We start from the raw sequence: 27,877 nt of genomic DNA on the forward strand, positions 1-27,877 counted from the left end.
TTCAGGAGTCCTGGCAAAGAATCCGATACCTTTATTTCCAATTTCATTGCTCGTTTGTGATACAAAAATCCAACTTCCACAAATAGTTATTCAGAACAAAAAACTAAATGATTTATACGTAAACAATTACATACAGCATTTATAATGTGCAGTACAAAATGTACACAGTTTGGACGAGATATGGTTTGCATTTCATGCCAAGATTTAAACAAGTGTTAATGATATAGATGTGTGCTGATGGTTATATTTTGTAGTGACAGTTGCAGGTCTTGCCTCAAAGCACAGAAAAGATACAGTTCTGAAAAGCTTGGCCCATCCTCAATTCCTTGTTTCGGGCTTGGGGAAGAGCCTTGGTCTTTCTCCATTTTCACAGAACAGTTCTGAATTCATCAAAAATGAAGCTAGGCACATGTGCTTCAACGACCTAGAGTAAAGAGGAAGTCAGTCAGATATTTTCTTCATTATTAATCTGTATGCTCAGCTCACCAATTAATACAGAATATCTAATCTATTAATCAAGCATGCAATAATGTCGACCTGAACAAGGCAGGAACATGGTATCAGACATGTGAAGCTAGCTCAGGGCTGGAAAAAGTTGTTGGGACCAGAGCTACTGTGCGAGACTGGAAGAACACCCTCTCTGCTGTTTCTTCACATAGCACGAGGCTGAAGTGGAAGCTGGCACAAGTACCAGACACATCAGCTGAAAGACCGACATGGGGACTTCCTGCTAGAACAAGGGTGAAGCTGGAAAAATCTTTTAGTCCTAAGTATTATCTAAGAAATACAAAATAGCTCATTCATGAATCATCTTTTCTTAACTGAGGCACAGACAATAGCAAAGAGGATTATGACTTATTTTTAATACCATGTATAAATATTATCTTCAAAAGGAGTTAAGTCACATTTAATCCTAAAAGAAAGTCTCTACAAGCACAGTCTTCCAGAACTTCCTTTGCACGTGAAATACAGAAGCTGCCTAGGAAGTCCTGCTTCTTTGGGAAGAAGGGAAGGAAAGGAAATCAAGGACTGGAGATTTACGCTTTCCAAATAGCATTTAGCCCTGGATTTAGAATACTGATAAGTTTGTTATTATTTAATTCTGCAACATCTCAGAACTTTTGTTGTATCACTCCCTTTCCCAAAAGGCCCCCAGCAACTGACACAAAGATTAAATGGAAACAGGCTACTCTTGCATGCAAAACTGAAATCCTTCTTGTATTTTCTATTCTTTCTGTATTTTCTAGAAAAATATTCTTCCCAAAGACACTGAGATTAATATAAAAATAGTTACACAAAGTATACAAGTAACACAAGCTGTAAGTTGTACAGACTATGAGAATCTGTTTTGACCATTTTCTATCAGGTAACAGATTTTTCATCCACATTTCAGTTTGGTGACCTTTTACAGACCATCTGAAAAGGGCAAATACTGCTTTTTGGACATACTTCGCAAGTCCATTATTTTGCATATTCATTTACAGGTGATGCCACATTCTTGAGTAGGCACACGTGATCAAACTGCTGGTATGCAGCTGCAGCATAAACCAAGATTTATCTCCTCTGGGGAGGACTCCAGACATAAAAGAATGTATACACATCTCTCTTGAAACAGAAACAGCACTAATTATCTAGAAGACCTGATTACAGTTGTTTGTTTTGTGCTTTTTTTTTTTGCATTTAAGAACATAACTGTAAGGAACAACAGGGGAAAATAATTTACAGTGAGTAGCAGTTGAATAGTCTGAAAATAATCCAGACAGATTCAAGCTAATGTAGGAAAGTGTTATATCACTGGCTTCCACAACAGTTAAAGTCACATAAAGAAATGTCTCATTTTAAATTCTCTTTCAGACACTGTCTTAGGATCTAGAGATATATTTAAGTCCAGAGAGTCCAGCACTCCCAGTGCTGTCTACAGAAGACATGGGATTCTCTCTTACCTTTCTTGGTAATTTTGTGTAGCGAATGTAGTCTTCCAGGAACATGAGGGCAGCCACTACATCAGCAGGCATTTCTGGTATCTTCTGGCTAATATTAAGCAATCATGAAGACCACAGTCTTACTAGTTGGTCAGTTATTTGCATAGCATTACATTAAAATCCCAGTCTTCAAAAATGCTTATTCCACTCATTACTGTGTGGTTCAATTACAAGGAGAGAAACATTTTAATCTTACACTTAAGTCAAATAATAATATTATTATGTCAAATATACTTTACTAAAAGAACACACTGAAAAAGCAGTAGTAAAAATACTGAAACCCTCTGCAGGTAAGTAGAAAGTGAGGATGTGGATACCTTGTGCACTGCTCCATCGTTGAACGAATAAACTGACCGATGAGAGTCAGAAATTGTTCTGTGTATCTTGAGTGAAACTGTTTCAACAAGGTAAGGAGTCCCAGCACTAGAGGAAGCCAGTCAATTTGATCAGCTGGCCGTTTGCATACCACTCCTGCAAAGGAAAGAAAAGAAAAGAAAACAAACAAACAAACAAAAAAAACAGACAAAAACAACACATGTTTATAAAACAATATATATTTATGGCAGGGACAAATATATATATATATATTCATGAGGTTTTCTGCTGTGCCTCCCATTCTGCTTGCCCACAAGTAGGAAACAGAAAACAACGTAGCAACTGTATTTCTTCCACAGCAAATGGCTTAATGATATTAACTACGGCACAGGATGGAATGAGAAAGGAAGAAACTTGGATTCTGTTTCCAACCCCATTTTATTTTGCATTAACATTAAAATAAACCTGTCTGAACATGGACTCAAGTCAAAAACCGAATGTCTTCAATGCAAATGATTTCAGATAGCTTTTCATCAGATTTACATGAACAACAAGCAACTTATACAATACCTAAATTTTTGTTGTACTGAAGTTTTGGAAACTGTGAAATCAGGAACAGGAAGTTGACAGTGGGAAAATATGGCAGACGTTTTGTTGTGATGTAGATCTGAGGGGAGAAAAAAAAAAAAAGCACAGTTTTTCCACATCTGTGAAAGCAAAAAAGCAAACTATACCAAGCACTTAAATGTAAGCCTGACCTTATTTAAAGGATTGTGAATACCAGCTGCTTCCAGATAAGCTGTGATTTCATAGAGAAGAGTGTTGTCTTCTTTAGGGTAAGGCAGAGATGGATTCTGATAATGTGCTTCTATATCAGCCAGTATTGCTCTAAAAGGGAAATAAATTATTTCCATTAAATACTTATTTGAACTATCCGCAAGTAAAGCTAATGTGATGCCACTGTCCGTATTAATATAAAAGCTTCATGCACTCAAAACCTGTAAATGATCACTAGCAAGAGTGAACAACATTTTGTGAAATGTCTTCTTACAAAGATAATTTTTGCTTCAAAATAAGCTTTGTTTTTATTTCTCATCCAAATATGAATTCAAGGCTAAGTAAAAGCAAATGCAGTTGAAAACCTGTGCTGTCCACTAATATGTTCATACAATGACTAGCCGAGTTATTTATACTAGCAGAGTTACTACACTAAGTCTGTGGTGTGGTCGACATGCTGAAAGGACTCGATGCCATCCAGAAGGACCTTGACAAGCTCAAGAAGTGGGCCCAAGTGAACCTTGAAGTTCAACGAGGACAAGTGCAAGGTCCTGCATCTGAGCTGGGGCAATCCCAAGCATGAATACAGGCTGGGTGGGGAATAGATTGAGAGCAGCCCTGAGGAGAAGGACTTGGGGACGTTGGTGGATGAGAAATTCAATGTGAGCCAGCAATGTGTGCTTGCAGCCCAGAAAGACAACTTTATCCTGGGGTGCATCAAAAGAAGCATGGCCAGCAGGTCGAGGGAGGTGATTCACCCCCCTCTACTCCGCTATTGTGAACTGCGTGAGCTTTAAGGTCCCTTCCGACCCAAGCCATTTTACGATGATTCTACAATTCTATTCTATTTATTTTTAACCAGTTTTTGTTGGGTTCAAATTAAAATAACCATTGACAAGAACAAAAACCCAATCAGACTGCATATTTTGCCATAATACAGGTTTTGCAGATTGTTTATCTGACAATCTGAATAATCACATCACAGTAATGCACACAGCTCTTTAGCACATTTTACTTCTTACTTATTGAGATTTTCCAGTGCAGCAGCCAAATGCTTGGAGTCAAACCTGCAGGAATAATTTAACTCGTTGGTAATCTGCCGTCTTAAAATCTGCATCTGACCAACCTGTTTGTGCAAACAAACAAACAAAAGTGGTGTTACACTGAATGCAGTGGGGGAAGAAGAAAGACAAATTAAGGAAAAACTTAAAGTAACAGTAATTAATATTTAAATAGATTATATAAAGCCCTCATTACAACTAACAGCCTTTGCAGGGCTGCCCAAAGTAGGGACATACACAGTGGTTGGAGATACTCTCTCATTTCAGTAAGAGAGCACTGATTCAGACTGCCCAAATACAGAACTGACAGACCCCAACTATGCAAAAGGGGAGGGACAGTCACAGCGCTCAAGATTTATAAGCAGTTCATGACAGCAAATACAGGCAGTGTGAAGAGGGCACTGAAAAGGTACCAGAAACAAAAAACCCAGTTACTTGCTTGTTTTTCACTGGGAAGTAAAGATACTTTTTCCCACTTCTCCCAAGACCTTAGGGTCAGAAATGGCAGGGATTAAATGACAACAGGGGATCATGGAGAGGCTTTTTGCTGTCAACTTTCTTCTCCTTCTTTGCCTGCCCCTTCCTCTTCACTTCAACAGCATAAGGAAATATTCTCAGGGCCCTCTAAAATGGCTGCAAAGCATCATTACACAAATGCAAGGCAAACAGACATGTTAATGGCACAGTTTGCTTAAATTTCTGGCATGTCAGACCTCCCTCTGTGTGAAGGAGGCAAGCTCAGGACATGGTACTATTCAAAACTTTAGCCTTAGGTACACACACAACTGTCCACATGGCACTGTGAGGAGTGTCAGAGTTCCTGGTATTGAGCACTGCCTCAGTCCTCCCAGATCAGAACTCTAATGCTGTACTCAGTTTTAGTGAATTAGTGGTTTTTACATATGGATTCCAGTGCTAAGCACCTTGTGGAGTTTAAGCTGTGCATATAGTTGAAGCTCAGGAGCTCTCAAAAATCCAGTCCTGCTTCATTTGCAATGTTACAAAATTCCATGTCAACATTACACAACACTGTAACACAAAAATAAGCAGACTGAGGTATATAACCAAAGTGCTTAGAGCAGATTCCGTACATCACTAAATAACATAAGCCTACCTTCATTATGGAGTCCAAATATGCTGTCCAGATCTTCTGAGTTTTTGCAATTGCTGCAGAATAAACCTTGTTTGAGTTTGCTGAGAAAAGAAGAAGGGTGAGACATAAATAAATGCAAATGTACTAAGACAACAGCTTTCTTCCATCTTAACCAGAAAGCACTTACCTATAATTCCTTTGAGAGGACTGACAGCATTCATAAGTGCTTTTAAGGTATCCTGTACTGTCCTGTCTCGTAATATATTTTTCTGAAACATGCTGAGGAAATTCTAAATAAAAGAAAGAAAAGTAAAATCCTCACACATGTATGCTATGCTTCATCTTGGTAGTAAAACAGCCAAATTTTCAACAGCAGTCTTTTGTTGCTAGAGAATAAGCAAGGAAAGACTATTTCCAGATATTAAGAGTTGACAAATATGTAGTTAACCTTTTTGCTTTCCTGACTTACAGTAATCCGTGCTAGAACAATTAGCAGATTCACCTCCTCAATACACATAGCCACTGTAGTCATTGGTATTCAATTCACAAGGAAAAACTGTCTTCATCAATATTTGATTTTCTTTAAAATCTTTAACCACATTAGATTTTTCAAAGAAAAAAACAAAACACCTTGCTTGCACTCCTAGGTATTATGGAACGGCATCATTGCATAGAATCAACACTTTATTCATATCATAGTAGACTTAAACAATCCAATTTTTCATTGATATCTAGACATAAAAAACAAAAGCTGACCTGAAGTTGTATACCTCTGAGAGGCATCATCTAACACATAGCCTACACTGCCTAGCTCAATTTACTCAAGAGCAACAAACCCAATAATTATATCTGCAACTCAGATTTTACCTTTGGGTTTGAAAGCACGTTTTTCAAATGCTTTTGATTTGAATTTGCCATTTCAAAAGTTAATTGGATTTTTATTTCACTAGAAAAGTTACCAAGCAATAAAAGCAACATGATCTTGAGAAACTGAAGTTCAAAAGTTTACCTGCAGCTCCTTTACAATCATGAAACATAACAGCCTGTCTAAACCGTTGAGACCAAAGGTACCTAAAGTGTCTTGGATCTCTGAGAAGAGGCGACTATTGGTTACTTCCTGATGAGTTTTGATATCATACCAGGTGTTCATTTGGTCAATGTAACACGTGATTCTAAGGAAAAATTAAACAAAGAAATAACGTATTTCAGAATAAGCTGCAGACGGTTTTTGTGATAAGAGTAATGAGTCATCTCATTCTGGAAGACATTAGAAAGTCTCTCTGCAAGGGCTCTTGCACAGTTTTGCTTCGTACACTCAAGTTGGAATTTTTTAAGCTAACATTTAAAATATACAGGGCAGATTGGGTAAGTTTGGTTTTAGATAAAGATGATGATATGGCAGTCGAAGGAAAGCTATTATACATTTCATTTGCATATAGTGGTAGTGGACCAATTCAATGCATGGAGCTAGTAATATGGCTTGTGATGTACAGTACTTACTTTGGGTCTGTGATCCTCAGGATTTCTCTACAGAGCCGACCAATAAATGTTACAGACTCATCTACAGGGGTGAATTTGGGTATAGGAATATGAGTAGATTGGTATATGCTTTGCCAGTCTTGAATCTGAAAAATAAGTTTTAGAGTTTTGGCAGTGTTAGCATTGCACATTTTTAATCTGCCCTACGAATTCTATTGATTTTGTTTAACTTAAAGGAGTACAATGTAAAACAATATAGTAAATTATACAAAGCAGGGTACTAAAAACAAACAAACGAACAACAACAAAAGAAAAACCATAAAAAAGCAGAGAACAGGTCTTAGGACAAAGGGCAAGGAAAACTTAAGCATGGAGGTTGAGAGAACTACCTCCACTCCTGCTCAGAATTCCATCTGTTCCTTTCTGCAGGAAAAATGTCTACCATTTTGTCTCCCAAATGTAAATGTATTCCTTCCACTGCTTCTGAAGTATCACAAAAAGAGCTGGTAACTACTGCAGTCTTCCTAAGCCTGCACACAGACAGCTAACCAAAGATATAGAGAAGACTACTGGGATTCATTAGTTATTTTCTATTTTCTTTGAGAAACAGAAGAAGGATATTGCTCACTGGCAAAAGATACTAAAATATTCTGGTTGGGGTTCTTTGCTCTTATGTACAACCAATGCAGGGGGGGCGCTGAAATTGTTCAGAAAAAGCTGGGGCCAGATGTTTTTCATGGTAGATAACAGATTTAGTTGAAGACACAACTCTATGGACCGTGCATGACTCATTACGTGTTCCATCACTCACAAGCATGAACATCCCAACATAAAAGCATTTATCATCTTTTTTGTTCATTTTTGGTTTTGACCAGCACCTTTGTTCTTAAGAAGTTATTGCACTCTTGTTCCACATTGTAGTTAATAATACGAGACACTTCTTCTTGCCAAATTTTTAAACCATATATGTTGACATAATCCTGGATATATTCAAACGATCGATGGAATCCATCCATTGTTGCTGCCATATCTTTCAATTTAGGCATCAGTTCACTTGGCTACAGAGGGGAAGAAAGAAAAAGAAAAACAGAACTGTGAGCAGGTAGAATACAAGCTAAATGTATAGGCTTCTAAATGACTTTTTACACAACAATCTCTCCAGGATTTCACTATATTCCATACAGAACTGAAAAAAAAACACTGGGAGATGCATTACAGGTTGTTTAATATCTTAAGTGATTCTTCTTGTAAAATATTTTTTAATTCCTGTTTCTAATTTTTTTTTTCTAGGCTTCAATAATAATATTGATTAATCTGGGAGGGAGGCTTAACAATCTGGACAGAAATAAAACAAAGAGTCATAATCCTTATTCTACTTTTTCTTTTTGTTTTTAGCCTGACTTGTATAGATATCACGTGTTGCCATGAATCATCACAAAGACAACTGTGAACTCAGTATTCATAGGACACTTGGAACAGAATACAAATAGGTTTTTGAATTCTGTGCATTCTTACCAGTTTATAAACTCATTGCAACATCAAATAAGATCAAGAATAACCTTTAAGAAAATGTACTTTACACAAAGGAAAACTGTACAGAAAATTAAGTATTATTTTCTAGAAAGTAGTACAATAAAAGAGGTGTCAACAAAACTGAGATACATAAAAAATCAAATCAAATCAAGCTGTTACACACCTTGGCTCTAGGATTAAAGATGAGTCCCTTGTGAAGAGCTAGAGCTACCCGTTTTACTAGCTCCTTCCTTATTCCATCCTCTAGTAACTGTTTTGGGTCCACCTAAGTAGAAGAAACATTTTTTTCCTGAAAATTGGAAATGTATCAAAAATATGAAAAGATTTCAGGTTTACCAAGAAGTACGTTAAATACTTATTTTCTGATAGGAAAGAAGTGCTAACACATCCACTCTCCCACCAGTTGCTTGTCCAGAAGATTAACATTTATGTACTTCTACTAGATCTTAAACCATTCCTTTAAGTTGAATGGCAAAGGTCTGTTCCCATATTCAAGCTTTGATAACGGTCCATTAAGAATGTTGTACAACTATAAAAAGCCAGAATACATTAAGGAGTATATATTGCTTCAAGAATGCTTGCTTCTGAAGTCCTGAAATAGGAATCTTAATGTAGGTAGAGCAGCCTTTGCCAGTGGAAGAAACAGCTCTTCAGAAACGCTTGCAGTCATTTTTCTAATAGAAAAAAAATGTGTCAATTAAGGTTGAGGAACCTATGCACAATGAGAACTGTGGGTTCTTAATGACCTTAAATAACACAGTTCATACCTAGATGCCATATCAGGCATCCCTGTTTGAAAACTAGTCTGCAAGCTCATTTTTTTCTTGTCTTTTTGTCTTCTGGGTCTTGCTTAGTGTGCTGAAATAGCTGTGCTTAAGTGCTAATTGCCACCAAATGACTACTGAAATAATGGAACGTTACCTTGATGATACCAACTAAAGTAGTTTTCATCATGAGGATACCTTCAGTGAAAATTGAAATTGCGTGGGTTAGCTTGGCAACCTTTAATAGAAAAAGAGGATACAATTTATTCAAGTGATTCAACAGATTCAGATAATCAAGCTAGAAAGATAAACATCTTCTCCAGTGGTAGCTTCCTGTCGCAGAATAACGCACTGATGTACTTTCAATTTTACATCTTGTTCTAAGCTTACTTATATAGTACACTAATAATCTATCTTCTGATTAGATCGATACAGATATGTTACCAGCAGGAAAGAATAGTATTTCCCAGCAGCTTTACAAAGATGATGAGAGAAAAGACCTGGCTGGCTATATCACATGAATACAAAACATCATGGACAAAACTGCACATAAGTAGCTTTGAGGGCATGGCTTGAAGTAGTTATTCTGCAACAAAGCTTGCTGCCAGCAGCGAGACCACTTCAGCCTTTCCACTGACAAAATATGGAAGCACATTCACTTAGTATTAAATTATTAGGTAGAAATCCTTTTGCTCAGAGTTCAGCCAAGCCAGTCTTTTGCCTTTAAGACATTTACTATAGAGAATAGAAACAACACAGTTCAGACTTACAGTTCCACAGAAATCACAAGTAAGAAGTTACCCTTCTCCTTCCTCAAAATTAAAGGAATGTTACTGAATACTGCCTCCTCCTCTATCTTTGCCCCCCACTCACTCCCAAATAAGCTATCTTTACAAAGTTTAATGGGAAAGCCTAAGCTAGTATTCAGGTTTGAATGTCAGCTTCGTTAGAGATCTCAACCTGGTTGTTTAAAACTCATAACACTTTCGCAAAAACTGGTGAAAAAAAGATGGCATCCTTACTGGTACTTGGGGAACTAAAATATTTAGGGGAAAAAAATTATTTGAGGGGAAAAAATTACAGGTTTACTCATTTTTTTTTGCTCCTCAATCTTCTGTGAAACATAAAACCAAATATACCAAATATATATATATTTTTTTGATGTTTACTCACTCTTCCAAACCAGTAACCGTGCAGAAGTCAGAAACTTCACACAGACAGAAATTTCAACAAGCAATACCAGCTTCTTCACCTGATCAAATCAACATGTCCCCATCCTCTCTTCACATTTGAAGACAACAAAAGGCTTAACCCTGCTGGTTTATTCAGTCTTCAACTTTCTCCTTCTCCCAGAACAAGCATTCCAAATATGACGGCTTAATTTCAGACTTGGGTTTTTAGTGTCACTCCCACCACCATATAAATAAATCCAAAATTTCTACACTTATTTACAAAGATATTTACTTTTCCTCTCCTTTTCTGCATGATCAAAAGTTGGACTTTTACAAACAAAAGAGGAGGTACTTATCTATCTTCAGGAAAACTAAGGTATTCTCATTGTAACAGGAGTCAGTTTTAATTTTTACTCAGTCAACAAACCCACCTTCACTGTTAAAGTGCTAACTCTGTGGAGCTGAACCTATTTAAACTTAGGCTGAAGGCAGCTACCCTTAAGACATGCTTTTTAAGAATTCCGTATTTTAACTGCACCTCGTATCGTGGTCCGAGCTGAGCATAATCTCGTAGCTTATCCTTATCAAGGCGAGTAGGCACTTCAATAATATCGTGAGTCTGAAGCTTTATAATTTTGAGAAGAGAAGTAAACATGCTTTCTGGAATTATCTGTAGAACCTTTGTAAAAAGAGAGATGAGACAAACACAGTCAGAACATTCTCCAAATAAAAAAATCGTCAATTGAGGAAAGGTAATTATGGAATGAGGCAATAATGTCTCTTCAAATGCCTACCTTTCTTACATAGGAAACCAACTCGCCAGAATAATACTGTGATACACTGAGAAGATCAGGACTGTTGGCTTGATTGATACGAAGAAGTGGCAGGTCAAGAGCAGAAGCAAGCTAGAAACAAAGTTAACATTTTAACTTTACCTTTACTTTCCTCATATAAATTAAATGTCTAAATTTTCTTCCTCAGGCTCTTAAACTATACCTTAAAATACTACATTCTTCCTAAACAGCAGTGTTACAACATCAGATTTGCCAATAAAAAAAGTAAAATATATATATTTTTTGCTAAAATATCAGAAAAGTTCAGCAGTCTATAATGCTGCATTCCCTGCATTCATTTTCCCTAATCTTATCAGTTATGTGAGGTATTTTCTTTCTGTAATTTTACCCTTCCCTCCCCATGCTACTTCCTATTCATGTTTCTACAGAAAATATTTTCATCTGATGCCAAATCTTCACCATGACAGAAAAAGAGCATAGCCACCCTATCCTTTGTAATTCCTTCAGTCTCTCCTGATACATATGCAGAGAATTCACCCATTGGATATGATATCTCCAGTAACTGTAATGAGTAGAGCCTGGATGATGAGACTAATTTGTCTAATTGTGGCAATGTCACTGGTTGTACAGACAAACATACACAACTGGATTTTATTTTCTTTAAAACTAACCTTGAGTTAATGTAATAATTTAATTCTAAAATAGCTGGATATAGAAAATGTTGGTAAAAGAAAGACTTTAATCACTTGTGACTTCACAGCCTCAAGGTCTATTTAACAAATGCTCTGGTTAACAAGTGTTAAAGTACCTTCATTTTCTTTCATGCTTACCTTTAGAAAAGTAGCTCTGAGTTTAGTTACCATAGATGGACTGACTCTTATGCTTTCCTGCATAATAGATGTAAAGCTGGGGTAGGAAAGAAAGAAAACAAATTGGTTCTTTCCCCTGAAACTTATTTTCAGCTCTTAATTCACATGTCACTAGCAACAGTGTGATCCAGAAGTGGCACGGGAGATATGTGAAACTTTACTAAAGGAGAATTTTGGTCCGAAGAGCTACTGACTAGACAAAACTCTATAATAGAGGGCGAGATGGGGCAAAAGAAGAAGGCATCAGTAACAGCCAAACTAACGGAGTAGCAGCTTAGCAAAATCACACCTTGGAAAAGACATTCTGTAACATTTTTGTCTCTTTTTGGTTGAAAGAAGCACTCTGGTATCTTGGAGAACACTTAACTATATTGAAGGGTGGAGATGGAAACTTAATAGAATTGTTTTAGTTGGAACAGGGTAGAAACTAAAAAGTTATGGTATTACTTAGCCTGCAGCTAAAAACATGCCAAGAATGGCTGTTAATTCTTATTCAAGTTGGTTAGAGCAAAATATTCTCAACAACTCATAGAATACTTCCAGTTGGAAGTGTCCTACAAAGTTTAAGTCCAACAGTGTTATAAAAAACATTTACTCATGTTAGTAAAGTTTCACTAATGATGACTTAGAAGAAAGACCTCGTTGATTGAGGATACCTGTCAATTAATTGCCACGCGTAAGAAAGATCACCAACTATCTGCATGGTGATCAAGACCTCTTCTTTAATGTTGATAGTTCGGATCATCTGATGAAGAAATCTGCGGGTGTCAGCCAGAAACTGGCAAACTTGCAGATTATTTTCCAGCTGGTGAAACTCTTGGACCTGTATTTAAAAACAAAACCAAACAAAAAAATCCCCTTTTTTTCCATTCATCTTTAAAGACAACAACATTAATAAAATCAATAAACTGATCTCTCTCTTCAGGACTATGATACAGTAAAACACTTAACAAATCCCGGCCTACTATTTTTATTCTGCTTTCCAAATTATCCTCTCTAGCTTCAAGTGAATTTATTTTCAGAATTTTTAATAAAATAAAATGTAATGTTGACAAAAAATGTTTAATACTGAACTAATTTCTCTGGAAAATCTTACTAATCCTCAGTTGTACGTGGCACAGTTTTAATGCAGTATTCCTTATTTTACAATGATTATGTCTACAGGCAGGTCCTGATGACTGTATATGCAAGACTGTAAGGATCCATAGATTTACCTATTGTTAAAATGAAGATTTGTCTTGTAATTCATCACTTATCTCAAAATTTCTTTGCCATACCTCTTCCAATGCCTGGATGAGCTGCACAGTTTTTCTGCCTGCAGCAGTGGAATCATCATAGTTGAGAGACATGATTTGCTTGGAGATTTCTCTGAACCAAGCCTGAAGATTTTCTACGTAAGAGCAAGAAAATCAAATCTTTGCAAGGGCAGTAAACAATAAAGACACCAGGAATTTGCTAGACAATAAGAAGAACAAAAATATTCAACACTATACATACAGGGCATTATTTACAATGTTTTCATCTTCTACAATTCTAGCCTTTTCCAGACACAGACTCTCAAAGAAGCAAATGCTTAGGTAAGTGCCACACAGAACATTAAGAAACAATTATCAAAACAAATTGGCACAATAAAACCTATACAAAGAAGATAAAGCCCTTTAAATTATGAATTTGTGTTTTATAAATGGTTTTACAATGTTAATTCTCTTGGCAGCTGCAATTTCTGTGTTTTAGCTAGAAGCTTGCTGACATCAAGATGATAGAGGGAAAGAATTCAGTAAGGTAAGTCTGTTTTTATATGGAAGAAAGTGATAAAATTGTCTTTATTCTAAATTTAGCTATTTTGGAACCATCACTAATATTGCCCTTACACTGACGTTATGTGCTGTTTGTGATCAAATGAGACAGTGATCTAAAATTCTCATTCTTACATCAACTGAGGAAAAAAAAAAGAGGTTTCAAAAAACAGAGCAAGAAATCTGGAAATACAGATTCATGCTTTTAAGTCATTTCCTTGGAGAATCTCAAAGATTCAGTGCAGAATATAAGTAAAAGAAGCTTTGAAAAAAATGCTGATAGAACAAATGCAGGTCGTGACTAGGAAAAGAATGAAAGGAGACCTTAAAGCAACCCCATATTTAACAGATATCATTTTCCCTCTCCTTTGTATATAGGACACAGTAACACTGATTCTGTAACTCTGTTACGACTCTGTAACTCATGGAAGAGTGAAATGGCATTTTGTTACCTTACCTAACATCTCTACACAAAGCAGTAAGAGAAAAATATTTTAAAATATAGTCATCTAAATATTAGGAACCTAAACATGGCTTACATATAGAACATATGCAGTAAACCTAAGGAAGACAGCCTGTAAGAAATTTCTGTGGCAGCTGAAGGGCATGAATTTTTTCATTATCATCAGTATTAGCCTCATGAATTTTCTTTTGGTATTCATTTAGAAGTAAAAAAATAAAATTATTTTTCCCCCATCAGTTTAATTTTTAATAAGTACCATTTTTCTCTACTCTTGTAAGAGGTTTAACTCCTGAGAAGACATCAGCGAGTTCAGTCATCCTTTCAGATCCCTCTTTTTTATAGTTCTCCCATTTTGTTTGTTTTTCTGACAGCATCTGTTTGAACATCTATTGAAAACAAAGCATTTGGTAAATGAAACCGTCAAGAAGGCAAACGACAATAAATGAAATGAAATACTGAAAACAGATGGAACTGACTTACAGGGAGTACTAAATAACTTCAAGACCTCACCAGAACATGAAAATTTAAAGCATTGAGAAATACAGCCAGTGGGATGTACATATGATGATATAAATTAACTGAATTTAAAAAATATATATGACAGATATTGTTGGCATTTAGACAGGTATAGAAATATCCAGTAACTTTTTTAGCTTAGAGATGCTAGAAGACTGATCTAATTTTGAGTTAGACTTTGCATAGTCATCTCAGCCTATACACAGAAACTCAATTAAAAGAGCATGTATTTGACATTTAGCATGCTCATATGTATTTTACCAGATTAGTAGCACAGAATTAATTGGGAGTGTTTTTACAGACAGCATAAATTTATATATAGATGTAAGAGTTTTCCTAGCAGCTTATCCTCAACATACAAGGGCTTTCTTCTTTCTTTTAAAGAAAGCCTGGAAAAGAGATGTATGGGAGGATAAAAAGTTGTGCAGCATTTTCAACAGATTTGAGTGTGCTGATTATCATGATATTCAGGCAAAATCAAGTCTTCATCTCTGCTCTGCTGTTCAGGGTAAAACTCTGAAGAACGCAGCAGCACGTTACCTCTTTCAAAATGAATTCAAATTGAGCTGTATCCAGAAGAAGCTGGAAAAGGATCCTGGGATTGTACCTCGAGTCTGTTAGAATTTGATCCTTTATCTGGCGGAGTCGTTTATTATTTGGATCGCAAGCTGAAAATGGAAGGACAACATTTCTCCACTGTTACAGAATTTGGCCAAGCATTTAAATCTTTGTAAACAGACTCTTTAATAGGTTAATAGCAAAACCATTTTGTTCTGATATGTCAGTCCCCACTTGTTCTTCATTTACATGGGTATCACTGCCCTTCCTTAGAAGAGGGAATAATTAAGGTTTCTGGGGTGCTTAAGCTTCATTACAATTCTTCTGCGAGCTTCTGCAAACTAAGCGTGAATTTAGTACTCCTGTCTGAGAAGCCCAGAGATCAGCATTTCTGAGACTGTTACAGAGAACATGTGGAGGTACAACAGAAGATCTCACATACCAAGAAGTCACAGAGACAGCACAGGCATTCAACCAAGGCTATGCCTAAGCAAGTAAGTTTGCAGATCCAAACTCATGTCAGAGACATTATTCAACAGTTATCAGAATAAAAACTGTGCTTTCAAATAATTACTAAGATATTAAAAAGCTGGCTATGGCTTTCATTTTAGTGATACATACAATTCTCACAATGATGCTTTAAGTGATAAGGCACAAGAAGATAACATTCCCAGACTTTTTCTGCAGAATGTTATTCAACAGGATGATGACTTCTCAAAGGTTGTTTTTATACCTGTATATAGTTTGCAAGACTTAAGGAAATGCATGCGTGTACATTTCAGCCAAAGATCTTAGGAGACTGTTAACAAAAGAATTGCTCAACAAACCACTGAAAATAGTAAATTAAATTCTGCTGACTTCAACAGTAGCACACAGTGAACTTCTCTCAGGACCTAAGATGAAGCACCAGTAGAGCAGGACTGACAACTCTGGAATAAAAATCTGGCACGAAGTCTTACCTGTGTCTGCAGTGTGAAGCATCAACCAGCGAATTGTCACGTTGCAGTCTCGTAGGCAATTCAGCAGCTTGGGAATATTGTCCAGCACCAGCTCTTCCCTTAGACAGCCCTCTTTGAGGAACTGCTGCACCTGAGTGTGCACCCGCTCAGTGACCGCAGCGTACCTGCTTGCCTTAGAATACACAATGCTTGCGTCAGTACAATCCTTGCCTCAAAAGGAATGCGTCATGTAAAATACAGCTGGGGCTTCTAAAATTTAAACGGTATCAGATCAGGAAAGTGATGTAAAAAAATCACTATCATTTCTAGTAGGCAACATCATCAACTGCAGCTACGTGACAATGAATGCAAAGTGTATTTCAGGATCTTTGCTCTACAAAGGAATGCTTCAAAAATGCAGACTTGTGAACTTCCTATATATTCACTTACATACTTGCTAGAAATCATTCCTAAACATGGTGATAAGAAAGAAAACAATCGACTTGAGAATGGGATATACTTGTCATGAATTAAGTGCCAGTTCTACTTAGCAAACTCTTTCCCTGAAGACTAACAAGAAATGTCCGCTCATATTCCCTACGTTTAGAAGACAACGTATACCATGGTTCTTCTCATCAGACACTTCTGCGTGGTGTTCTTTTCTGAACACTTTGTTCAAACCCTAAGGAGGCATTTAAACAATCATAAATCCAGCAAAATCCCCCAATTATTGTCTGGTTTTACAAACAGGCCAGTATTATTCACTGTTTTTTAGGCACAGAAAAAGAATTTCACATAAAAACCCAGCAACTACATTGCAATGTTAAGGTATCATTCTTTAAAATCAGGTGGGTTTTCCAGACTATTGTTTGAGGCACAATGCACAACTATTTGGCTGAGTACCACGTTATCAAAATGAATGTATAACTTCTAAAATTTTTACCTATGGAAGACCAAACACCATAGTCAGCTTAAGATATGCCATACTGAACAAGATGGTGTTGAGCACCAGCATCTATTTTGTCAAGTTGTGAACCAGGAACTTTTAGGGAAAAGGGAATCTTCTAGCCTCCTTTTCCACAAGAAGAAAAAGAAGGAAGGAAGGGAAACAAGCAATGATGGGCATACAAGATTTTGAGATCTTTTAACTCAGTTTTATACAAAAGTTATATTCTCAAAGTATTGTACTAGAATACAATTCAAACAATTGTAGACAAGAGAAGAAAAATATAGATATTTGAGATAGCCACACTGCCTGAAACCTTGCTAAAAATATTGAATGCTGTCTTACATACCTGCTCTTTGACATTTGAAATATCCAGAGTGTAGTTGAGGGCGGTTTTAGCAGCTTTATAGGGCTCCCATGCTTCTGCTAGATTTACAGTGATTCCCATGTAAATACTGATAACCTAAGCAGAAAACAAGCAGCTGTGTTTACAATTTTATTTAGAAGACGTGCTTTTCATTTAGCAACATGAGTAGGGAGTGATATGTTGTAGGTATGAATAGGAGATAACTGTATTTCATTTTATGTCTTCCTACCCTGGAGCAAAGAATACAGATACCAAAAAATATAGTTAATTAGTTAATTGAAGCTTAGTTCTGAAAACAAGCTGACAGCTTTTTCAGTCCCTGAAAAAAGGGACTTTTTCAGTCACCTATGTGTCCTGGTAGACAAACTGAACAGGAATCAGACACACAGCCTTACGACAAAGAAGACTCATCATACACTAGACTATGCCAGCCAGACTGTGGCCAGCAGATTGAGGGAAGTGACTATTCCCTTTAGTCAGACCTCGTGAGGTTCCATTTAGAGTAACGTGTCTATGTTTGGGCTCCTTGGTACAAGACAGACATGGACAAAGTGGAATGAATCAAATGGAAGGCTACTAGAAAGGGACCCACAATGGAAGTAGGGTCTGAGGGAGCTGGCTTTGCTTACGCTAGAGAAAAAAAAAAAAAAAAGGCTAAGGGAACTGACAGCAGCCTTCCACTACCTAAAGGGAATTTGGGGGATACAACAGAACCAGGCTCATCTCAGAGGTGCACAGTGAAAAGTCAAGAGGTAACAGTCATGAGCTACAAGGGAAATTCCAGTTGGACAGATGGAAGAAATTCCTCACCATGAGTGATTAAACCTAGCCACAGGAGCCCCGAGGCTTTAGAATCTTAATTTTAGGGATGCTGAAAACTCTACTGGACAAGACAGGAACAACCTGATTTAACTCTAAAGCCAGCCCTGCTTTAAGGAGGTTGGACAAGAAGATGCCTAAATGCACTTTCCAGCTGACATTTTTTTTAATGATTGACTTTACCTTGGTGGTATCAGAATGTAGTTGAGGTAAGCATTTGAATAAAGCACCTTTGGCCTTGAGAAGAGAAGGCTGAGAGGGGATCTTATCAATGTTTACAAATATCTTAAGTGTGGGAGACAGAGGGATTTGGCCAACCTCTTTTCAGTGGTTTGTGGGTAAAGGACAAGGAGCAACGTCCACAAAACGGAGCCCAGGAAGCTCCGCACCAACATATGAAAGAACTTCTTCACGATGAGGGTGACGGAGCACTGGGACAGGCTGCCCAGGGAGGTTGTGGGGTCTCCTTTTCTGGAGATAATCAAGGCCTGTCTGGACGCCTACCTGGGCAGCCTGCTCTAGGGAACCTGCTCTGGCGGGGGTGTTGGACCCGATGGACTCTTGAGGTTCTTCCCAACCCCTACAATTCTGTGATTTATAGTGATAATTCATATTTTCAAAGGATAGCTTTCTGTGCTTATCCAGAAGATTTGACTCAGACTGCTTCATTCTGAGCAAAGTAAAACTTCACCAGAAAATAATAACAACAGATTCTTTTAGAACATTATTTTTTTCTGCAATGCATGCTGTAAAAATTAAGCATATTATTTCTGTAACATAAAATCAAGAGAACAACTTTAAAACAAAATTATTTTTTTACCCAGTTATCTGGAAAGTATTTGTCCACTATCTCTCTCATTTTTGCTTGCTGTGTGTGAAGAATAGAAGGGTCAAAGTACAGAATCACATAGAGCATAGCAGCCTGAGTAGCCAGGGCAGTGCTGCGGTGTTCTGGTAAAGGATATGCAGAAACCTAGGGAAAGGGAACAAAATAAAACAAGATAATAATATACAGCAACATAAACCACTTGCAAATATCATGAGGCACATTAGAAAGTAATACGCATATATTATATAGTAATACATATTAGGTAATAGTAACATATAGTAATATATATTATAATATTTATATCCTATAGGATACATATATGCTTTTTGTCTCATAGTAACCTACATATAATATAACTTATATATCCTATAGGATATAATATATTATCCTATAGGATATATATACACACACACACATATCCCATATATATATATATATCCCCATATGCTCTTTGTCTCATAGTAACCTATATATAATATACATATAACCTATATGTATAGGATATATATATATATATTATATATAGGTTACTATGAGACAAAGAGCATATGCATGTAAGTGGGACATGTTTATACATGCAGTGTATTTACCAGATATATTTTACAGGATATAAAAGTTGACTGTGTAGATATCTGCTAATTTAACAGGCTACCACAAGATATTACTGTGCCGTACATGAACCAAAGAAGGGACGAACCAAAGAGCTTAAGATTATATGGAAGGAACATAGCTAGAAATAAATATTACATAAGGACTAGGGATGCTGTAGTTCATTTCACATAAAAACAAAGATTAATTTAATAAAAGCAAGAGTAATTTAATAAAAGAGGTAATAAGAATGAAGATAATTTAGTTATTCACCAATTCCGTCTATCAGCAAGACCAAAAAGATTCAAATTATCAACTGAAATTTCATTTTAAAAGTACGTAGGATAATATATTAAAAGACCTCCATACTAACACAGGAGTTGGCATTAAAATCATATTCAATAAGACGTAATGATTTGTCCTTAGGAAAACTGTTCCTTGCTTTTATTTAGTAACATCCTACTCTTATTTAATTTTGCCTAGGTACTTGATAAAGTTAAGATTTTTGACTAATAAGAAAAATCAGGAAATTCTGCCTATTGCCACTGAAAATAGGCTGCAAGTATCAGAGGAGGTAACAACACAGACATAATATACTTCAGTAAAACAAGCTCTATTCACTTTGGAGCTTTCTACCCTAATTTAACTTTCTCTACTACATTAGAAAAAGTGCATTAATTATAGCTATGCTTTGAATAGAAACATTACTGTTTTTCAGTAAACATTATTAACTGTAAGTACTATAAAAATAGAAATCACAAATGTTTATTGCAAAGGTAATAAACCAATAATATTTTATAAATATGAAAGCAAGTAATTTTGATATGAAGTATCAGTTCAAGTGAGGTTTGCAGATTAAGAAGTACTTTAAAATTACAGATAAAAGATTGTCCACACTACAGACCAAATTCTGCTCAAAAGCAAATGTTTTGTTAAAGATCTCTCAAAGGAGTCATATTAGAGGAGACTGAGACATTGTTCATACTTTGCTTCTTTTGTTTTGTTTTTCCCTTTATTAAATCAATTATGATAGTTAAGAACTGTGACATTAGGGTTTCTTTTTAATCAAGCTGTCTACTAAGGGATGATAAATGTCGTTGCTGTTATTTTAGTTAGTTACTACAATCTCTGAGGGGATTAGTTATTAAGAGTGACCAATCATTTAAGATTTAAAGACATTAAAGAAAAAGGGTGTTGCTTTTTTTTTTTTTTTTGCTTCTTTTTTTACTGTGAGGTTAGACAAACACTGGAATGGATTTTCTAGAGAGGTTCTCCATTCTCCATCCTCTGCAGATATTCAAAGCCCAAGTGGACGTGGTCCTGGGCAATCCGCCCGAGTTGACCCTGCTTGAGCCAGGAGCATAGACTATATGATTGCAAGAAGTCCTTTCCAACCTCCACAATTTGGTGAGTATGTATTTTCTTCTGTGCTTCATTGTTGAGTAGCTTATTTGAGAAATCATCTGCTATTCTTTTTAGATCTCTCTTTTATCTCACAGTAACTTACCTGATTATAAATGTCGTCTGACCGCAGGCGGCCAATAACCATGCTGATGAATGTTTCGCTGATGGGTACCCTGCTGAAGTAGCTCTCAGGGTAGTTTGGAGGTCTTTTAGCTCCAGGTTGGCTCGAGTACCCAGTGCTTCGAAGCAATTTACAGATATCATCTAAGTTGGAATCAGCAGAGGATCGGGCTGCACTGTTTTACAGAACGAAGGAACAAAAATTGAGCTCTATGACCTAGTTATTTCCTCCTTTACCTTCCCTTGTAATCATGACCTTCCTCTAAGAAAGCGATCAGATATTAAGGTCTGGGATGTTTTTGGATGTTTATCCCATGAATACAGTTTTCACCATTATAGGAGGACACTGATATATATCCACACTGAAATCCCAGATAAACATACAAAGCACAAACAGAAAAATGAACTTTATTTAGGGACAGAAAAAATAGCTTTGTATTCAGAGGAACAGTTTTGTTCTGTTTCTTCCACCTGCCTTTTATGAATTCTGCTTGTTGCTCCATTTCTGCATTCAATGTAGTCAAAGCAGCACAGGCAAAAGATGCTCCCTTTCACTCTTTGAGACCCTACCTGTCCTATAGCAAAGCTGTCAGTCTTCCTATGAAATCCCATTTTATTTTGTTTTTCCTTTTATGAATTCAGTTATCATAGTTAAGAACTGTGACATTAGTGTTTGACGTGCCACAAAAACCACAAGTTCCACTTGCCTAGCACTGTAACTACAAGAAGCCTGACTTGCATCTGCCATCTGGATAAAAATGACTTTTCACCAAGATTTGCTCACTTATCGATGACATCTTCACAGCTGACAATTGCAATGCTAAAGCTTTAGCTGAAAGCTTATTTGTCAGTGGACTTCAAGTCTCTACTGTGATAACATGAAAAATCTGTTGCTGCAGTTTTACAGCCAGACCTGCAAAAATAGTGAATGCAAGGAGCCCCACTGATATTCATAGAGCTCTGCACAATTATCAGTCTATATGTACAGTCAAACAGGTGCTGACATTTCCATTATCTTAATTCAGTAACCCAGTGAATTGAGTATACCGTGTCACATTCTTTCAGCCTTGAGTGCTTCTGAACACCAATATACCTTACCTGTATCTGTAGTAGGAAACCAACATTCTTTCTCTGACTTCTCCTTCAATTTTCTGGTCAATGACCAATAGCATGACTCCATACAGATAGAGTGCTTCACACTGTTCAGAAACAGAAAGAACAAAGGGAAGAAACTGCAATTAACACAATGTTGTAGTAACATTAAAAGACAAGCAAGTGATGATAAACTAACAGAATGGCAACTATGTAGTCAACACACTGTCAAAAATGGTAGACTGAAGATTTTCGGTCTTCGCCTTCCTCAAAATAAGCCATAGCATTACTGTGCATTTGGTGAATTTTCATTTTTGTCTAGAGTGGCACAGAACTGTTTGGTACCTTGTTTAATATTACAAAATTATTGAATACTTACTAGAAGTTGTTTTCCATCTTCATTAAGGAGGACGGTTTCTAACGTTTGCTGAATGTAAATTCCTTCATTGAGGTCATCTAAATATCTAGCAATCACAACAGAGAGAGTTGGTCATTGACTGCTTTGCTCTCAAATTATGTTTCTTCAGAACTCAATTGACCAAAATCCTTTGAAAGTCAAGAGAGGCTTCGGAACATCTTCCTAGCACAAGCAGCATCAAGTTTTTCAAAGAGGAAGAAATGCTAGTCTGAAATGAAAAGCTGGAATTCCTAGCTAGAGCCAACCAGCTGGCAAAATCCTCCTTTCATTTCCAGATGGGGTGTGTGAACTGTGCTGGAGAATACTCTGTACCTTACAGCTGACATCCTCTTAACCTTCAAATGGGTGGAAAACAGCCTGAGAACAAAATACTGAGAAAGAAAAGTTCCTCCCCCACTCTGAAATCTAGTAAAACTGTCACATTTTCAAGTTATCCCCAAAATGTCTCCTGGAAATAGGTTAAATTTATCTCAACTGCAATATGGAAGGTGGAGCTCAGAACAAGGAATGTTCTTGCGGATTAACAGAATTTCTTCTTATTAAAGGACTTCCCAGTAACACTGCATATTACCCTACAATAAATCTTTTCAGATAAAACCAGCAACAAAAAAAACTTATGCTTAAGATTCTCAGGAACTTTTTCTCAGAGTGTTCCACGAACCTTTCATACTGCTTTTCTGAGTTTTGAAAACTTCAGGTAACTCAGTTGAAGAATTAAGTTCGGGAAAATAATGACAATGAAAGTTAAAGACAATGCACTCTCTGATAGATTGTTTTGCAAGACCACAAAAATATAGGTTGACAACATGGAGTTTCCTTTTATTCAAAAATCTTCATGACAGTATCGATGATAAAGGAGAAAAAATATCTCTAATTAACAGGTTGAACGTTTTCAAGTAACGTATTAAGCTGGTAAGCAACAGTAGGAATAAATTGGTGAGACTGCACCTTGAATATTGTGTTCAGTTTTGGGTCCCTCACTACAAGAAGGATATTGAGGTGCTCAAGTGTGTGCAGAGAAGAGCAGTGAAGGTACCAGAAAACAAGAGTTATGAGGAGCAGCTGAGAAAATTGGAGTTGTTTAGTCTGGAGAAAAGGAGGCTGAGGGAAGACCTCATCAATCTCTATAACTACCTGAAAGGAGGTTGCAGCAAGGAGGGTGGCAGTCTTTTATCTAGTGACAAGGTATAGGATGCAAGGAAACAAACTCAAGTTGTGCCAAGGGAGGTTTAGATTAGACATGAGGAAGAATTTCTACGTGGAGGGGGTGGTCAAGCATTGGAACAGGCGCCCAGGGAAGTGGCGGCGTTCCCATCCCTAAGGTGTTTAAGAAACATGTGGATGTGGCACTAAGGGATATGGCTTAGTGATGGGACTCAGTAGATCATGCTGATGGTTGAACCTGTAGATCCTGAAGGTCTTTTCCAATCAAGAGGATTCTATGATTCTAAACACTAATGCTTACTCCAATAATCCAGGCTCCCAAGTGCACATCAATACATTTAAACAGTGAGCAAACTGGGTCTCTGAAGAAAAAGCTTCTCATCATTAAGACTCATCAGTACTCCAGTCAGAAACTCTACATGTATATATATAAAATATACTATACCTGTTCAAATCTACAATGTATTTATGTACACTCTGAAAAGCTAGATAAAATCTTGTCAAAATTTCTATGTTGTTTTCACGAAATTCTTCATCTAAGTCCAGTAACTCAGGTTTGGCTTCCAGTTTGCCTTCACATGCCTCAGGCCCCTAAGAAAAGACATTCACGTTTAGAGACAGCATTTGACTGTGTCCATGACACTTACAATTAGATTTACACTTTGTTACACTTTTATTTTAAATATGATTTCTCTTACTTAACCAATAGAAAAGAATAGTTAACACTTTGGGTAAAACTTTGACGCATCTGAAGTTGCTGTGTGGTTCACAATGGACTTTCTGTAGTACTATCCATCTCCCTGCTGGAATTTCTTCCTTTACACATTTGATCTGATTGATTTCTCAGCTAGATTACATAGCATTGAGGCTTCACAAACAGTTGTGAGCTTAGTACTTCCTTATGCATTTGAACTGCTTGAAAGCATTAGTCTTATCGGAGAGTTTTTACAGATTGGATCTAGCTCAGCAACAGTACCTGAAATTAATGCAAAAACTGTCACTAAGAACCATGTGAAAAAAGGGTAAGGGTGACAAGCCTGACCTTCTGAAAACAAGGCCACAAACTTTTCTTTCTAACCATTTAGCAGGGTAAATATTTCTTATAATCTCTGTTTGGTCTTATCACTAAAATCTAATTGAAAATATCACTTATGCTTAATTGAAAATATTAATATTTAATTGAAAATATTGTTGATATTCCACAGGCCACTTACCATGGCACAAGACCATGACTTCAAAGGATTCAGTAAACATGAACTTGATTAAAAAAAATAAATTAAAATAGAGTTAAAATAAAATATCAAGCCTAACATCTGGTTGGTAATTGTTGTGTAGTTTGAAAATGGTCTTGTGTTTCACTTTTTCAAATTGCTACATAAAACAAAGGATAAAAGTAGGTTCCAAATTGCCTATGGATTTTTTCAAAATGTCAAATCTTTTCTCGTTAATTAATTTTAAGAATCATGTATATAGGAATGAAATGTTAGCAGTGATATAATCTCTGTTTTTTAAGTATGTCTTTTACTGATTTTGGTGCAATCACTCTGGAAAGTAGCAGCACTGCTTTGTTTCCTTAATGTTAAAATCCTTCCAGTTTCCAGGATAACTGTATTTCTTACCAATTACACCTATCCACTTTAAAATTTTCAAGTAATTTGCCTAAAAAAAAAAAAAAAAAAGACTTCTAGAGAGACTTGAAACACTTAAATCTAAAGGTATCTGGGAAATCACCTGTGCTTAGGGTTTTCAGTGCCTGAGGTTCTGAGCCAGTACTCAAAGTTGACAACTCTTACCAATTCCTCTCCACCCCTGCCATATTGCTGTATTATTAACTTTTCTTTTATTATGCAATTCAGATAAAGTCAAATTAGATAGTCCCTACAGCTTCTTCTTAATCATGCTGGAGAATGATAGAGGGAAATACATTCTACAAGAAGCTTTAAGTTTGTAAGGGAAACAGGGGCTTTTCATGTTCTCTGCTCTTTGATTTATTTGTTGATTCAGTGCACGTGACGAGTCCAGTGAATGAACAATCATGGTACTGTCAGACAGGAAAGCATGAAGCAGTTTTCATAGCTGCAAAGAATAAGCTACAGATAACCAAAGGAAGATGGGCATACTGCCCACAGTAGTGCTCCAAAGAAAAACAACCCACTGCACAGGCTCAGGACCTGCTGGTCAAAGCAAAATTTAAAGTTCCTTCAGGAAATAATAACCAAGGACTCAAGTCTTATATGATCAATACCCATCAAAATATGCAGGCCAGATGACTCATCATACATTCTGAAAGACTGCTATTCTATGCATGCACTTAAAGTTGCCTCCCCTTCTTGCCCTAAAACTCTCAGCGTGGGTACTGGTTAAATGTATATTCTGCCTAGGGGCCTAAGCACAGCGTGCTCACCAGACTGTTTCTGCTCACTCAAATGAGTAAGATGAGGCTAAGTGTGACCAAAACTATACAAAATACAAGACAGTCCAGACGTGGAATGGTAGCATGCGAGCATATCCCAATTACTATCTCTGTCAGTAGATTTCTGGTAAGCACTAGGCAAATAGCAAGTCATTGCAGTCAGTTCTGAAGCATGCTGGTAATAAACAGAGCACTCAGGAATGGCTATTTTGTAGCTCTTATGCTCTACCAAGACAACACTTTAAAGTGAAGTTTAACAACAGAAGAAAAGGATTTACCTTAAAATAACTGAAATCAAATATGATATCTCCATACTTCTGTTGATCAGCCTTGTCCTTCAGCCTGAAAACACCGGGAATAAATTCTGAGAGTCTTAAGAGTTCTGCAATGATGGCATTTCCACAGGAGACAATCCGAAGAATTGCCTGACCACAGAGATTATTTTCAGCAAGAAAATCAACCATCGTGGAGCCGGAGGTGAACACGTAGCACAGGTCCTGTAGTCTGTTTCTGAACGTTAGTTTTCAGGTGATTTGAAGAAGAATGAGAAAACTAGCTGCTCCATCAACAGCGCCTGTAAAAACAAAACCACACATTCAGTGCTTCATGTTTGTATTTTTTATAGTTTAATCCATGCAGATTTTAAGCACAGGCTGAAATCTTTCAGTTGAAAGATAAATGCTCTGTTTAAAGCAGCTGGTGAAGTGAAAAAAGTGCATTTAAATCATCTTTAGTATATACCCAGCATTTGAATCAGTCACCTGTGCAACCAGGCAAGACAAGCACGGTTTCTTGGACCAGAAAATTTGAAGAGAAAGGTTAAAGAATGAAACGATCACAAATATCGAAGCAATTGATGCCAAACAGGAGATGGTAGCAAGGAAAACAAAACACGTTAGGTGTCTATAATAGGTTAAAATACAAACAAAGTAACTGTAACGGGATTTAGCAAAACAAGGAAAACTTGTTGCAGCAAAAGGGCCAGCATTTGTGCTGCAGCCATTTATTTATTGACATTTTTTCCTTCAAGATATGCAGCACAGCACCGTTAAAACTAAGCTTTGATTTTTTAGGAGCCTTTACGGGAGGCTTCGAGATGACTTTAGTTTTTTAACCAAGACCTTTCCAAGCCCCTTGTGACAGCGGGGGCGCCCCTTCAGCCCCCTGACCCGACCCGGGAGCCTGCCCGTCCCGTCGTGTGGAGCCCAGCGGGGTGTAACAGGATGCAACCCCGGGGGAACAGGACTGGACTTTAAATTCCATCTCCCCCACTCCTTGTCGGGCTGTAGGGTGCCTTTTTAGCCCGAATACCCCACCCAAGCCCCCCTGAAACGCGCCCCCGGTGCAGCGCAGCCCCCTCAGCCCCGGGCGCTTCCCTATCCCTGTCCCTTCCCCTCAGCCCCGGGCGCTTCTCCCGGCCGCCCTGCCAGGCCCTCCCTTGCCCCTCACCGCCTGGACGAGCCCCGGGGAGACCTCCTCGGAGCCAGCCCCATGCCTCAGGGCTGCCGACAGCGAGGCGAGCTACGGCTTCTCCCCCAAAAAAACCCTCTTCCCCGCCGCGGCGTTGGCAGCACGGCGGGAGGCGGCGGCGGCCGTGCCCAGCCCTC

The 27,877-nt window shown here is 37.3% G+C and overlaps 1 protein-coding gene across 1 annotated transcript; it reads right to left on the minus strand.

Moving 5' to 3' along the window:
* WASHC5 (WASH complex subunit 5) lies at positions 1–27,872 on the minus strand. The gene is made up of 29 exons (XM_068672641.1): positions 27,720–27,872; positions 26,549–26,844; positions 24,303–24,448; positions 22,655–22,739; positions 22,282–22,382; positions 21,167–21,359; positions 19,063–19,215; positions 17,406–17,519; positions 16,132–16,303; positions 15,155–15,282; positions 14,355–14,484; positions 13,117–13,229; positions 12,496–12,662; positions 11,801–11,876; positions 10,971–11,081; positions 10,715–10,855; positions 9,162–9,242; positions 8,404–8,505; positions 7,586–7,765; positions 6,729–6,853; positions 6,238–6,400; positions 5,416–5,518; positions 5,250–5,329; positions 4,097–4,200; positions 3,056–3,185; positions 2,868–2,964; positions 2,300–2,453; positions 1,944–2,031; positions 1–424 (listed from the first exon to the last, which is right to left on the minus strand). Exons 2-29 carry the CDS (start codon positions 26,732–26,734, stop codon positions 368–370), a joined length of 3,480 nt encoding a protein of 1,159 aa, XP_068528742.1. The 5' UTR covers positions 26,735–26,844; positions 27,720–27,872; the 3' UTR covers positions 1–367.
* Positions 27,873–27,877: the final 5 nt, after the last annotated feature.

Source organism: Anas acuta, chromosome 2 (genome assembly GCF_963932015.1).
Source record: "Anas acuta chromosome 2, bAnaAcu1.1, whole genome shotgun sequence".
NCBI classification, from domain to species: domain Eukaryota; kingdom Metazoa; phylum Chordata; class Aves; order Anseriformes; family Anatidae; genus Anas; species Anas acuta.

Coding starts and splice junctions, on each gene's coding strand:
- WASHC5 (XM_068672641.1), bottom strand. CDS start 26,734: ATGGTTGATTTTCTTGCTGAAAATAATCTCTGTGGTCAGGCAATTCTT. Junction 24,449..26,548: donor TTGATTTCAGTTATTTTAAG/GTAAATCCTTTT, acceptor GTCTTTTCTTAG/GGGCCTGAGGCATGTGAAGG. Junction 425..1,943: donor ACACAAAATTACCAAGAAAG/GTAAGAGAGAAT, acceptor TCTTTACTCTAG/GTCGTTGAAGCACATGTGCC.